This window comes from Neodiprion pinetum, chromosome 4 (genome assembly GCF_021155775.2).
Source record: "Neodiprion pinetum isolate iyNeoPine1 chromosome 4, iyNeoPine1.2, whole genome shotgun sequence".
NCBI classification, from domain to species: Eukaryota; Metazoa; Arthropoda; class Insecta; order Hymenoptera; family Diprionidae; genus Neodiprion; species Neodiprion pinetum.
In genome coordinates, this window is record NC_060235.2 from 40,024,601 (window position 1) to 40,038,600 (window position 14,000).

General features: G+C 36.2%; 2 protein-coding genes across 3 annotated transcripts; one reads left to right on the forward strand and one right to left on the reverse strand.

Annotated features, from left to right (window-relative positions):
- Window positions 1–4,230: 4,230 nt before the first annotated feature.
- Window positions 4,231–9,443, forward strand: LOC124217049 (Interferon-related developmental regulator 1). Its single transcript, XM_046622293.2, has 6 exons — window positions 4,231–4,485; window positions 6,826–7,310; window positions 7,446–7,672; window positions 7,870–8,113; window positions 8,214–8,432; window positions 8,572–9,443. The coding sequence occupies exons 1-6, from the start codon at window positions 4,452–4,454 to the stop codon at window positions 8,656–8,658; spliced, it is 1,296 nt and encodes a 431-aa protein (XP_046478249.1). The 5' UTR covers window positions 4,231–4,451; the 3' UTR covers window positions 8,659–9,443.
- Window positions 9,444–9,823: 380 nt separating this feature from the next.
- Window positions 9,824–13,966, reverse strand: LOC124217048 (uncharacterized). 2 transcript variants are annotated; one of them, XM_046622292.2, is made up of 6 exons: window positions 13,735–13,965; window positions 12,498–13,225; window positions 12,225–12,347; window positions 11,492–11,659; window positions 11,141–11,305; window positions 9,824–10,521 (listed from the first exon to the last, which is right to left on the reverse strand). In XM_046622292.2, exons 1-6 carry the CDS (start codon window positions 13,772–13,774, stop codon window positions 10,243–10,245), a joined length of 1,503 nt encoding a protein of 500 aa, XP_046478248.1. In that variant the 5' UTR covers window positions 13,775–13,965; the 3' UTR covers window positions 9,824–10,242. The 2 variants fall into 2 exon arrangements, 1 of the variants encoding a protein (XP_046478248.1); XR_006882764.2 differs by having other exon boundaries at window positions 10,380–10,521; window positions 11,035–11,305; window positions 13,735–13,966.
- Window positions 13,967–14,000: the final 34 nt, after the last annotated feature.

Genomic DNA, 14,000 nt, shown 5'->3' on the forward strand with positions numbered 1-14,000 from the left:
CTAATTCCATAGCTTCGGTCACTACTTCTTGCAATGTATTATACTTAGATTTCGACAGGAAAAGGGAGTATCTAGGAAGTAGTCCGGCTATAAATGATTTTACTGCAACTTTAATTGCCCATGATTTTAGTGGTTGAGCATCAGTTGTTTCTGCTAAATCAATTTCTGCTAATGTCATCTGTAAATGAGTGCCTATTCTGTAGTTGAAGTCAATAATTTGTTCGTCTTGTCTTTGTTCAAAGTCGTTAAGTTCTTTTATCCAAGTGTCTATGTCTTTGTCTGGTTTGAAGTGAGTTCTTAAAAATTTCGCAAGTTCATCGATTGTTCGTATTTTTGCGTTTGTTACACGTTTAAGTGGTTCTCCCCTACATTTTGATCGTAACATTTTAACTAGAAATTCTTCTCCGCATTGTGGTATGAATTGTTTAACACTTTCAAATTCATCTATGAATGTTTGAATCGAACAACCAGCAGATGTATTATCGAATTCTGGTATTATTTTGAAAACATCTTTGTAATCGAATTTATGGATATATGATGATCCGTCTACTCTAAGCGATGTATTAGGATTTGTGATACTTGTATTCTGTTGGGTGCTAGTTTCCATGGGAACTTGAGTATTATCGTTATCAGGCATTTTGAAAATTGTATTTTGACTTACGTTACGGAGACTATAAGCAATGAATGACGATTCTCAGGGGTTGGGCGGGAGGGCGAAGTTTCCGTTGAAATTGATGTTCTGCGATGCAAGCTTCTACGATGCGAAGGTCTGCGATGCGAAGGTCTGCGATGAAAAGATCTACGGTGCCACGTTCGATGTTGCGAAATTCTCCGGTGCTACGTTCTGCGATGCACAATTCTTCGATATCGTCTGGTAATATGTTGTTGATGACAGTTGTTGTAGATGTTTAATCAACAGTGTATGTTGATAACAGTTTGAAGAAGTTTAATTCGATGATGATTTGGTCGCAATCATTTATCAGTTATATCGTCGATGTGTATTCCCAATGTTGAAAAAATTTTTCGAGTTTTCGAAGGTTTCAGTAGCGTTGATTGTTTGATGATTATTTAATTATTTCTAGTTGGCTCTCGCACACGCTGCCACCATTTTATTTATATTGTAGAGCTGTTACGTTCCGAGAGGAACGTTTCGAGTCGACTCTGATTCGCCGCGTGATTTAAATTGTTCTCCTGACTTACGTAGTTGGTGTATGTAAATCTCGGGAATCCGCTGATCAGCTCCTCAGATCTTCTCGTTCAACTCGCCTACAATTCTGAGAGTTTGTTAGGTAGGGCTCGTGCCAACCATCACTATGCGTGATTGAAATAATTATTTATGACAACACTTGGGTTAATTACACATTTATTAACGGTCTCCTTCTAGTTCTCGATGGTAGGTTTACAATCGTGGTACAGATTGGTGTTAATCACTATCGCAGTGACAAACTGTTAACAAGTTTCGAAGGTTCTGAATGACTTATAATGATTTTATTCTAGGATTTCGGTAGAGGTCTGATCTGTTCTCTATGATGTCTGAAGTTCTTCTACTTATTCTGTTTTTTGGGAAGGTTGACTTAGAGGGAAAATAGGAGGAGTTCAAAAGGAGTCGCGGTTTCTCGCGGGTCTCGGATGATTGGTTGAGGATGATGAAAAAGTTGGGGGTAAGGTTTCTGGTTCGTGCGTGGGATCTCGGTGGCGGATTGGCGCGAGGTGGTTGGTTAAGAGAAGCAAGCGGCGAAGCGCTGACTGGTCTTGTTTTTGTTAAAATAAGGGCGCTATCCTGAATTCTGGGAATAGGGGTTTCTTTCTCTGTGAGCTATCCGTGATTTATCTTCCCTCGTTTCCGGTGTTTTGTCTTTTTGGTTATCTTAACTGTTGCAGGTTTATTACTTTGGGTTATTACGGTTGAATGGGAAAAAATATATATATAACATGTATGTTATGAATTTGACTGATGAAATAACGGTTAATCTAGCGTGTGAGGACTGTTGATATAAGAATTTGGACGTTGTGATGGTAACTAAGTGCGTTGGTATTAATCTACGACTATCGGTAAGAGCACGTAGGGCTCTCTTATGGTAACTGCACGCTGGTCAGGTAGAGCGCAGAGAGGGCGCCGCCGTGGATACCGGCTGGCACGTAACACTTTATACGTCTGCGCACATCGTTTACGTGTGGATTTAATCAAATTCGTGCTAATCAACAGATATTTCGTGATTTTCAATGGCAAACGCGGATCTTGCTTTCGATTACCTCGCGCCTGAACAGTCGGGCTTATTCTTGAAAATAGTAATTCTTAACTAACAATATTTGTGATAAATTAAATTTTGATATAAAACCTGCCAGCCTTCGTGAAATTCTCCAAAATTTCTGTACAGTTACAGCTGTAATCCGCAGGTAGGAAATAGCCGTTCAGCCCTTAATGAGCCTTATTATACCTACCTGCGGAACACAGCTGTATTTGCCGATTGGCCATTTCCTAGTATTACCTACCTGCGGGGCACAGCTGCAACTGTACAGAAGATTTCTGCAGAATTCCAGAAAGGCCGGCAGGTTTTGTATGAAAATTTAATTTATCACAAACATTGTTAGTTGGGAATTACTATTTTCAATGGTAAGCCCGATCACTTTTCAAGCGAGAGGTAAAGGAAAGCAAGATTCGCGTTTGTCATTGTAAATCACGAAATATCTGTTGATTAGCATAAATTTGATCAAATCCATAAGTAAATGATGTGGGCAGACGTGTAACATAAAAAGTAAATTAATAAAAAAGAAGTTGATAATAACGTGCCTTGAATTTTAGGTATACTTAGACCTCCCGAGGATATTGCCACGTTTGAAAAAAGCGCTAAATACTCTACCGCTTTCGGTAACGTAGTAACGAGTATAATAATAATTCAGATACTTTTATATTCATGCCGGTGGAAATTTCACTCGGTAGTATGTCAATTCCAAAATTTTTATTACCGTCTTAATATTTTAATCGCATGTATTCTTATGTATCCACATCAGGGTGGTCCTCGCACTCAAGTGATTCTGGAATCTCGTTGCTCCCATAGGTTGAATATTTACTCAATTCTAGCTAAAGTTTTAGGCGCGATTCCAAATTGTCTGCCGATCCTTATGATTTCCTCATTACGATCATGGAAATCGGAAAATTTTAAGGCCTTGATGACTGTCTAGATACTTTGTTTCCCAAAAATCTATAAGTCTGTGATTGTTATTTTTGAATCGTGAATTATCTTAAAATTAGTCTTATCTGTAAATACTCACTCTTCAAGATTCTGTTCGAATGATGTAATTATTTTCAAATTAACTGGCCTTATCCCAAATTTGAGAAATGTCAACTGATCGAAGGAGAAGTATTATTGACATTACTGACGGTAACGTTATTACATTTATGTTCAGGACATGGTTTGACTAGCGAAATGACAGTTTAGTCGCCGCGTTTAAGCTGCGCCAATACGAAAAGTCGCATATTTCATCATCAGATGTTCATAAAATTATACACGACTTTCATTATAATTTTTTGATCGCCTCAGTAAGCACAGACACGTATTCAAGTTTCGAACGTGTAGTAAAAATTCCAAGTATCGTGATGTTGTACGAAAATATTCTGTATCGGAATGCCGTGCAGTACTCCCAAATTTGACATAATAACTACCACCAATTTTGAGATGTTTAAAATTTTATCTCTCGAAATAAAAATTTATCAAGTTCAAAAAATCTACCAATCTTGCCCCATATACAATTAGCGTGATTCATCTTTTCCAAGACTAAATTTAATGTCAGCTGTAGGTTGAAGTTGTGCGTCACAGCTGGCATACGTCATACAACTGATGCGATGTTGTGAAATACGCCTGCATAGTTGTGCAGCATAACATTACGTCACGCGATGAAACTTTCCTTGAGGAAGGATCGAAAGACCGAGGCAAACAGCTTTCGTTACTCCGGATTTTGTCGCATACTTCGGAAATCTGCGATTGCAAGACAGATATCAGCGTACAACGGAAATTTACTGGCTTTCAACGCAAAGTTTTTTTTTTTTGACAATTAAAATAAATTCTATTTTCGAAATGCTCTTTGTACGACAGTAGTCGTCATTTATGTATACGAGATTAGTGACAGCAGATCGGCGCATGCGCATTCGATCGGCGAGGTAGTTCGGGAACAATCGTGAAAGTTCGGATGATTCCGAGAGTGGCGAAGTCGTAAGAGCTGCGGACTTGATCGCACCGAGAGCAAAGATAGCTGAGAAGGCCCGGCGTTGGCTGTCTCGACGTGCATGTTTTGAAGACTTCGCATCATGTTAATGAGTTCTTATCAAATTTTAATCACAAATTCATACAGCGTGTTCAGTATACGAAGGAAAAACAATAGTGCAAGATATTTACCCTCTTGATCGAGTCATTTCGCTAGTATTATTTGTGTAACTGAAAAGGCAAATCACCATGCCAGGAAAAGGAAGCAAAAAGCGATCGTCAGGTGAGAAAGAATAATTCAAACCAATTTACCAGAATAATATCACCCAGAAAAATTCTCCCCATAAATTCCTCTGCCTGTAACATTTTCCGTTATATTTTCTTTACCCCACATATGCTATGTTCGTTCGCATTACACTTTGTTATTACTGCCGAGGACGATCGTCGCATGATTCATCGTCTCACCGTTCGGTGTAATTTCCGTCCCGCTTCACCTGACCCCTGTAAATTGGCTGTATTTAAAATTATCCTACTTTTTTTGCCATTCGTTTTTCTCGCTCACTCTTCGTACACGCTTATCGCCAGGCAAACTTAATCCGATTTTCTAGGATCAGAATAGCTCATGGCCACGAGACAGGCATCGTATTGACCCCCATGTGACTTCCATGCCTCCGAAATTTCAGTGGATCGTGTCTAGCCAATGCGCCATTCCGAACGGCGCAATAAAAATTTTCGTTGAAACATTCTTCAAATTCAGCTTGCAAGCTGAATTTTATCATTTTCCTTATCGCGTTGACGTGCTATTCGACCGTTTCCCAGCAATTAGAGTCTTCGGAAACTAATTGTATTTTAATTGCATTCGTTTTAATCTTGTAATTATTGTAATAAATCAACGTGAATAAATGGTACGATTTTGTTTTGGATTCTGCAAAATTTCCACAGCGTCATAACTGATAGTCAATGTAAATACAATGTTTGTACAAAACTGCTAACGCGTGTATCGTTGCAGTTGGCACAGCTGTTAGCCACGTGTTATGTAACATGTGATAGTTAATACTTGTGAAGCTACAGCGCTTTGAACATTTCTATTTTGAAATAATCCTCGTGCATATGCTGGCGATAGAGTAGAATGCTTGTAAATTCTTATTATGGCATTTTGCAAGTCACAATAAACGTACTTTGTGATATAATGTACAGCATCCAATTATAATTGATTTAATTGTACGAATAATTAGAAACCACGATCGAAATCAAAAGTTGGGAAATTGAAATAAGTTATTTCAAATATCTCCAGCTGTTATTTTCCACCAATGATGGCCAAATAAGAATCCGAAAAAATTCAAATAACATCTAAGATGTCCAAGTTGCTGGAGATTTTTTAAAAGATTTTTTTTCTCTGTTCCTAACTTTTGATTCAGGCTGTGGGTTCCGATCATCCTAAACAGAAATGAAATAATTCATTGAAAAACATCCATCATAACTTTAGTATTTGGCTAATTCGAATATAACATACGGATCGCGGGTCTAACTCATATGTTTACAATTCATTTCTGATAAGTGAATATCAAGCGTTGAGCTGACTCTGGAATTCCACTATCTTTGATTAAAAAACATGGTTAATGCAGGAAAGCTGCTTCTAAAAGCCTTAAGACCTGGTCTGTACTTATTTGCCACAATTTTTTTTCAGAATGTTACGAAAGGGGTTTCACTCTCTTTCTCCTTCCCACCTATCCTCAAGGTGAACGTGACTAATTGTCAATACAGACTCTAGCAGCTGTTTGATAAACTTGCGTCCCACAGCCATGTAAACACGTTGCATTTTTCAATCATTTGTTTTCCTAATGTATTTCTCACTTTCTTAATTCTGCTCAGTTGTTAGTGATTAATGAACACACTCATGATACTTGGGGAATTTTTTTTCCCTGATTTATTTTCAACAGGAAATATTCAATCTCGGAATACATCCCATTAATAAGGTCTATAATCAGGCGGTCACAGATTGTCAGATTAACAAGTTCCACATTATCGTTACCAACTTAATCGGTAGAAACACTCTAATATATTTCAATCAAAAGATTGCGGAATTTATTTTTACGGCACCACAAGATCGCAGAACGAGAAATGACTCGATAGTTTAGTTGAAAAGGATGACGAAACTATGACAACCTTCAAGATATCAGACTATCGCTCTACTCTTTTAATACTTCAGATCAAATAATGTTTCACCTTATTACTGTTCAGCAACCAAAAGTGCTGACCTCCAATTCATAGTCCCTATAAATATTTATACCTCCCGACTTTACGCTCATAAATTTTGTTACCTTATAAAATATTATTCTTATGCCTTGTTGCCACAAATTATTCCAGTATTTCTGGAGGGCCTTTAATTTCAGCAACACATGCGAAAAGTTTTTGTTTAACCAAAGTCAAATTATGACTTTCATAGTGCCGAAAGTCCTAGTCAATATAAATATATTGAATGCATTTTTTCAAGGGCATGTGAAGTTTGATGACAGATGATACACTGTGCATGGACTTATTATTCTCCTACAGTTTTACAATCAATTTACAATCGATTAATCACATCTTATAATTTTCTTATATTTAATCTGTTCTGTCTTAGCTCATGGCGGAAAAAGGGCTGAGCTGATGTCTGACGACGACTCGATTAACAATGACGCTTGTAGCGTTGCTAGCGGTCAGTCGGACAGTCGCAGCGTGATGGATGATGGTAACTTCAACGACAATGAGGTGGATGAAATAGCTCAGCAAGAAGCGCTAGAGGAAAAGCTGAAGGAAGCGATCGATGGTCTAACTCAGAAGTGTGCCAAATCAAGAACAACATGCTTCAACGGCATAGAAAAGGCCTTCACTATGAAATACATTCCAGACTTTGTGGAGGACAGAAAAATGACAATCACCGACAGCATAGAACGAGCCCTCAAGAAGGGACGAGGCGACGAACAATCTGCTGCTGCTCGACTTGCTAGCTTACTATGCGTTCAACTTGGAGCTTTTGACAGTGCCGAAATAATAGTCAAGGATCTCAAGACTGTTTTAATATCTACTGCCAACAACAAGTCTATCTCACCAACTGCCAGAGCTGAGGTAAAGAAAGTTGAATTAACAGAAATACTATTATTACAAATAAAACTTATCCTACTTGTGAATTTTTTAACCTAATTACTGCAGTTTTTACTTGCATCCGCGATATAGTTGATATTGTTCTCTTTATTTTTACAGTGTTATTGGACCCTCAGTATGATGCAATTTTTATCAGGCAACGACGCTGCAGATACAATCGAAATTATGCAACTACTTTTGACCGCATTCTACGATTCTGCTTCCGCTGATCTTACTGCCCTGCAGGCAACAATTCTCTCAGCATGGACACTTCTTTTGACGCTTATGGCATCTTCAGATGTTCACAACTTGATTAGTAGTAGTAACACAACGGACTCCTACATGCTGTATGTTTGTACAACTGTTTAAACTACCCATTTGCAGCAATTACTCAGTTTAGTCTGCATCCGTTTGCTACATTGAACGTTACAGACTCTCAAATCATTTGAATAGTCTCGTTATTCGTTTAAATATAAGATCTCAAACATAAAAGCTATAGAAATATTTTCTTGGGTAATTCATAAACTGATATTCTGTGCTTTAGATCACTGAATCAGATACGGGAATTACTGGAATCTGCACATCTGGAACTACGCCTAGCAGCCGGCGATGCTTTAGCAGTAATATTTGAGCTTGGGCGCGATTACTCGGAGGAAGACGAAATATTCTGGGCAATAGATCTTATCGCAATTCTCAAGGATCTAGCAACTGATTCAAACAGGCATAGAGCCAAGAAAGATCGCAAACAACAGAAGGCCAGTTTTAGAGACATACTGCGGTACATAGTGGTAAGCAGGCAAATGATAAGTGTGTACTTGTATAATAAAACTTGATACACGTCAATATTGGAAATTCTCATATTTCTTGTTATTTTTTCATTTCAATTAGGAGGATGAGTTTCCAGAGCTACAAATAAAGTTCGGACATGAAACTCTCTATTTGGAAGATTGGTGTACCCGAGTTCAGTACACCGCTTGTTGTCGCCTCCTTGGCCCCGGTCTCAATATTCATTTAGGGGAAAATAAGCTTCTCCGCGAGATTTTTAATTTGGGAGATAGAGTCATGGCACCGCAATCATCACAAAGGAGAGCGACCAAACAGCAAAGGGTGAGCAATTACTTGAATAAACTATTATTTTTTCTCCCATTCACCTGCAGTAATAATTAGATAGACTGAATTTTTGTACTTGTTTCAAGTACATTTTCTTTTACTGAATAAAAGTTAACACATCTGTGTTTCTTTTCAGAATCTTTTAAATGCCGCTGCGTTCAAAGCACGGACAAGGCAGCGCAACAAAAACCGGGACAAACGCTCTGCTACTCTGGCTTCCTAATTTAAATTTTATTATTTTATCACAACTAAATAATTAATCCACACAATCTTATAGCATTATCGAAATTACTATTTATTTAGCTTAATATCTAATAATGAAGATTCAAGCAAATGTTATTAATACTATGAAACTACTATGTGAATGAAAAAAATTGTACATACAATAATTGATTTGCTTTTCTTGTTGCTTGGAGGGGAAATAGTAAAAAAAGAAAGGTTATAGTGAAAATCATTACATTCTGGGGCAATTAGTCAAAAATATCGCACGACTAAATCATGGAATATCTTTGTGACACTTCAACAATCCACAAACGAATATGTTCGAAGTTATTATCAGTATTTGATTTTAGAAAACAAATATTGGAATTTATAATTTCTGTAGTGAATGTTTTTATTCTGAGATTTTTTTTAGATTCTCTCTATACCTTTTTGGGCATCGTGTTGATAGAAGTCAGTTGATTAAATTTTGTTTGTTTTTTGAACTATTATAAATATCCAGTAGACAGCATTGACTTGAATTTTTGTTCCAATTAAATTTCACATACAAATTCCTAACATTGTAATAGATATACATGATAATAATTAACGAAAATGAAGTTTTTTTAAAATTTATTTCTTTTCACATAGCTATAAATTGATCACTCTGCAATCAAAGTGTAGAAAAAAACTATATATTAATTATATACAATTTCAAAACTGCTTAGAATTGCACAGTTCATGTACTTTATACTTATATGTTATGTAATTTAGACTGTTTTGTAAAAATATTATGTACGTTACACATTATTATCTCAAGTTTTAAGACTTTCTTACCCATACTTGTCGACATTCGCGTAATGTTAAACTAAAACCCCGATTCTTCACCAGAATAATTTTAATAATCGCTCAAGGATTGAAACAGTTGTTTTTTAGTTCGTGCATGCTTATCCAATGAGTTTCCCATGAAACGAGAAATATTTCATACGTAACTAACGTAAATAAAAAAGCTGTCGTCAATTTTGGTTTAAAAACATTTATTTTACACTTAAATGCAAACAGTCGAATTTAATAACAATCCGATATGATACAAGAACTATTGTTCTTACAATTATTAATACAATTTTTGTTAGGAAAACAAAAAAAAAATCACAGATGCTTCGAGATATGTATACGCAATTTTCCACACCTTTATAAGTCATAAAGACTAGAACAGAAATCAAACAATACAAAAGTAGTTAGTGTATTCGAGCAAGTGTTTTTTTTTTTTTTTTTTCGTTCTCACGCCATAATCGTGGATAAGGCAATGTTGATCCAAAAATTGGGTCAAATGGTTATCACTGTAGTACTCCCATCATCTGACTAGTTTAGAGAGCTAACTGAGCTGAAAGCTTTTTCAACACTTAGCTATGCTAGATGCTACAATATAACTAGCTTACATCTTACACGGGTTGTAAGTTGTGAGCTTTCAACCAGGAGAAATTTTCAATAAGCCTGAATTATCAAATGAAACGTAAATTTACAAATGATATGGGAAATAATTTTTTCAAATTTGTCCCACAAGAGATATGCTCATAAAAATGCATATTCTGTGAAGTTTCAATGCTGGTTATGTGTAAATATTGAGCTGTTGGTTTTTGAATTCTTTTTCTGAAAGCATGTGCCATCGATATCCCAATACCTTCGATACTTCTTTCTCAGTGTCTTCATAACTTCGGCTGTTTATTTTTAGCCATTGATAATGTTCTGGTGTCCAATTATTCATCTTTGACCAGGCTCCATCAAATCTTTTCAGTATCACATTTCGTCTAACAAATAAACAGCGAAGGTTTTTTGCTGTTTTCACAATCTGGAGAATTGTTGCCGTCGATATTTTATCACGAACCATCTAAGGAGCAACAACATTATAAATTTCAAACAAAAATAATAATTTGGCCAGTGAATTTGTAATTAGAAAGAGGAGTCAAGATTTGACTTTCATTAGCGGTATCGTATTTGATTAACAGGTAAAAAAATAGCATATCTAATACTACGAGAAAAGATATTTTCATTAGTCAGGAAGTCCACACAACCAAACACATTGGCATAGCGTTAACAAAGGCAAAAGTAAAGCTGTTCTTTGGTAGAAAATTTTGGGGTATAAAAATTTTATAAACAAGGTCAGACTCTTCAATCGCCTTTGATTGACCATAACGTTTATCGAAAACGCTATCATTAGCCAAAATACGTTTTTATCTCTGACATCAGTTTTGACGAGTCATATTATGGATTTAAAAAGCCTTACTACATACTTTTATTATTTTACAAAATGTTTTTAAAACTCGTCATGATAATAAGGAAACGAAAGTTGACTTTGTTGTTTATTAGTTGTAGCTTTTGTTAGCAGAAAAGAATGACTCACAACATGCAACAACGTTAAGCACACGCAGTTAGCATAAGTGCAGTGTGAAAGTAGACTGCAACAAACGCTTAGGCAGCGTTGTAAGAATCTAAACACAAGATGCTACCAGTGTGTGGAGGTTCGGGCAAGACTTGCAAAACCGAACTAGCGCTTCATCCAGTCTTTTAGAAAAATTTTTATGCTGATAATATCTGGACAATCCTTTAAATGCGTAGACTCTTAAAGTAGACTCAAAGTATGCTCCGTGAGTTGTCAACGTAAATGCTGAATGCTGTTGGAGAAAAGTATACAAATTCGATTAATATTATTGAATATCAATAATTATTATGCTGATTGAAAAATAGTCGTGAAACTTTTCCAGCAATATGTTGAATGTAATGTTTTCAAAAAAATGTATCTATATATCATGTCTGCATCTATCAATTATCTGTTTTTAGTTTTAGTGTACTCAAGCAACCTTAGTGTTTGGATTATCCATAACAATGCTATAGCATGGGATGGCTCCATCTTGGAGTGCTACATCAACAGGCAGAGCAAAGTCGGTGGGTTTCGAGCTCTCTAATTCGAAGTGAACCAGCAGATGAGGATTGTTTGCTTTCATCTTGCGCCATGCATCAATCTTTGGCTGCAAACATAGATATTTACAATAAGATTTGTCATAGCTAAATCTTGCAATGGATGTATATAACGAGCCAGCTAAAAAAGTGCCTCAATTTAGAAACTTATAAATTGACAAATAACTGTTCAATTGTATTTTTTTTTTTCGTATTTTAAATATATTTTCAATATTTTTAATTAAAATCAATAAATTGGAAGAATTGTTATAGAAGATAGTGTCAATCAATTCACTCGGTGATATGTTTTGCAGCGACTGTATTATCTCAAAAATTGCTCAACCGATTTACCTTAAATTTTAAGACCGTACCTTGGACAGTTTATCCTCTCTACCACAATCCAAATCTTTCTTTAAGCAAAATGGCAACCATATAAAGTTAAAATATGATTGTTCATAAAAATATTGCAACTTTTTTAATTTAAATGACAAAAAAAATAGCTAATAATTGCCAAGAATAAAGGACACTGAGATAAAAAATAACCACAAGCAGCAACAGGAATCAAATCTAAGTCTGAAAAGTTCAAGTGAAATACGTTGTATCATTATAATGTGAGAATAATTAACATAATATTACCAACTGAACTGTTGAATCCACAGGACTGTATCGATTTTGCAGAATATGCAAGTGTCGGAGTTTTGTGTAGCCGAGTAGTTCGATTACATCTTCGTGAAGATTTTGAGGACTAATGACAAGAATCTGAAACAATTTCTTTGTTTACTTTATTGTGCAAGCAGCAGAGAGAAAAAGTTGAAAATATATTTCAATCCAGTAGTGACTAATTTATTTTTTCATACTCCTGGCTTATGTCCATGATTCACAACGTAGTATGAAAAGGTAAATGCTCACATTCAAATTCAGAAACACACCAACATGGAGCAAGGGACATCTGTTTCTCGTTGCGTTTATCAATACAAGTTTGGATAACGTTTCCGTGCAGCCTGTGCAAACTTCGTCCAATAAATGTATGGCTTCTCTATTGTCTAGCATCAAGTCAATCAGCTCCAAGCACCTCAGATTCGCCAAATTTCCCATCAATCGTTTCAGAGCTTCAAGTAATTTTCCTCCAGTTCCAAAGACCCTGATTCTTTCATGATCATCTCTGTTGGCCATGTTGCATGGAAATGTAAACTTTAATCGTCTGATCAATGTACCAACACCAGCGACAGAGGTGTTGTCAGACCCTTGCTTCTCGGTGTACCAAGATATCATATTCATGAATTCAAACAAATTGTAGAAATTCAGCATCGGCTCAAAGATGAGGGTCCGGAAATTTTTTCCAACTTTGTTGAGGCACATCGAGGTGCGCATGTGATCCAGAACATACTCCCATCCACTGTAGTAGTTGAATTTTCCACGTGTCAGTGTTCTGTCTTCCAGCACGAATAACGACCATACTCTTTGCAATTTGAATGCGTGGTACCATGACTTGCAAACAAGCGAGGCGTAGTAACGCTCGCGTATTGTTAAATAGGAAAATATTTCTTCCAGCAAAATGTCTGGAAGATCGTTCCAACAGCTGTATACTGTTCTTTGCCTCACATCATCGGAATCCTCCTCGATATCGATGTAAAGCGCTGTTAACATTATAAGTTTGACAAGAATATTTGCAATGGATTCGTTATTAGATAAATTATTTCTGGAAAAATAGAACAAACAAAAAACTAATCGAATTGTATAATTGGACGTCAAGTCAATAAAAAAACCTAGAAAATTTGCGCATTAAGTTAAGTTTACGTTTTCCAGATCTTGCCAATTTTTAGTTCATGTGTGGGATGCGTGTTGTAATATTGCGTGAATAAACTTATAGGCGAATAGGATTCGGCGTTGCTTAGTAAAAATAGTACACTAAATAGATATAGCGAATGTCTGGTTACCGACCTGATCCGAGATAACGATGACCGAGAAATTATCGAACTATTTGAAAATCTGAGGCCGGTGTGCAATTTAGCTGCGTAAATACATTCACTGCTTCATAAAAAGATAAAAGCAGAAAGAAAAAAAAACTAGATCTTTATCGAGCTATCAGTTCAATGCCGTTTGACATTTGTGTATAACCTATAATAGGTTACCTAACTAGACTTACCTTGATCATTACCGTCAAACTTCCAGCAGCCTTTACTCATGTTTGAATTCAACGTAAAATAACGACAACATTAAAACCACTCTTTGTGCGCGTTATACTATTTATATATGATATTTCTAAAAATATACTAAAATTGAAAGCGGCCGGAACATATGATCGTCTGGCGCCATGTTAGTTTAAATAACCGGACGCACGTCACTAGCGTTGATCCTTCAGCATCGCCAACCTGCGTCGAATGACCAGGTTGAATTTCGCTGTGGGTAGGT

Coding starts and splice junctions, on each gene's coding strand:
- LOC124217048 (XM_046622292.2), bottom strand. CDS start 13,774: ATGAGTAAAGGCTGCTGGAAGTTTGACGGTAATGATCAAG. Junction 11,306..11,491: donor TGGATAATCCAAACACTAAG/GTTGCTTGAGTA, acceptor TTTCTCCAACAG/CATTCAGCATTTACGTTGAC. Junction 10,522..11,140: donor GCCCGAACCTCCACACACTG/GTAGCATCTTGT, acceptor GTTGCTCCTTAG/ATGGTTCGTGATAAAATATC.
- LOC124217049 (XM_046622293.2), top strand. CDS start 4,452: ATGCCAGGAAAAGGAAGCAAAAAGCGATCGTCAG. Junction 4,486..6,825: donor AAGCAAAAAGCGATCGTCAG/GTGAGAAAGAAT, acceptor GTTCTGTCTTAG/CTCATGGCGGAAAAAGGGCT. Junction 7,311..7,445: donor CACCAACTGCCAGAGCTGAG/GTAAAGAAAGTT, acceptor TTATTTTTACAG/TGTTATTGGACCCTCAGTAT.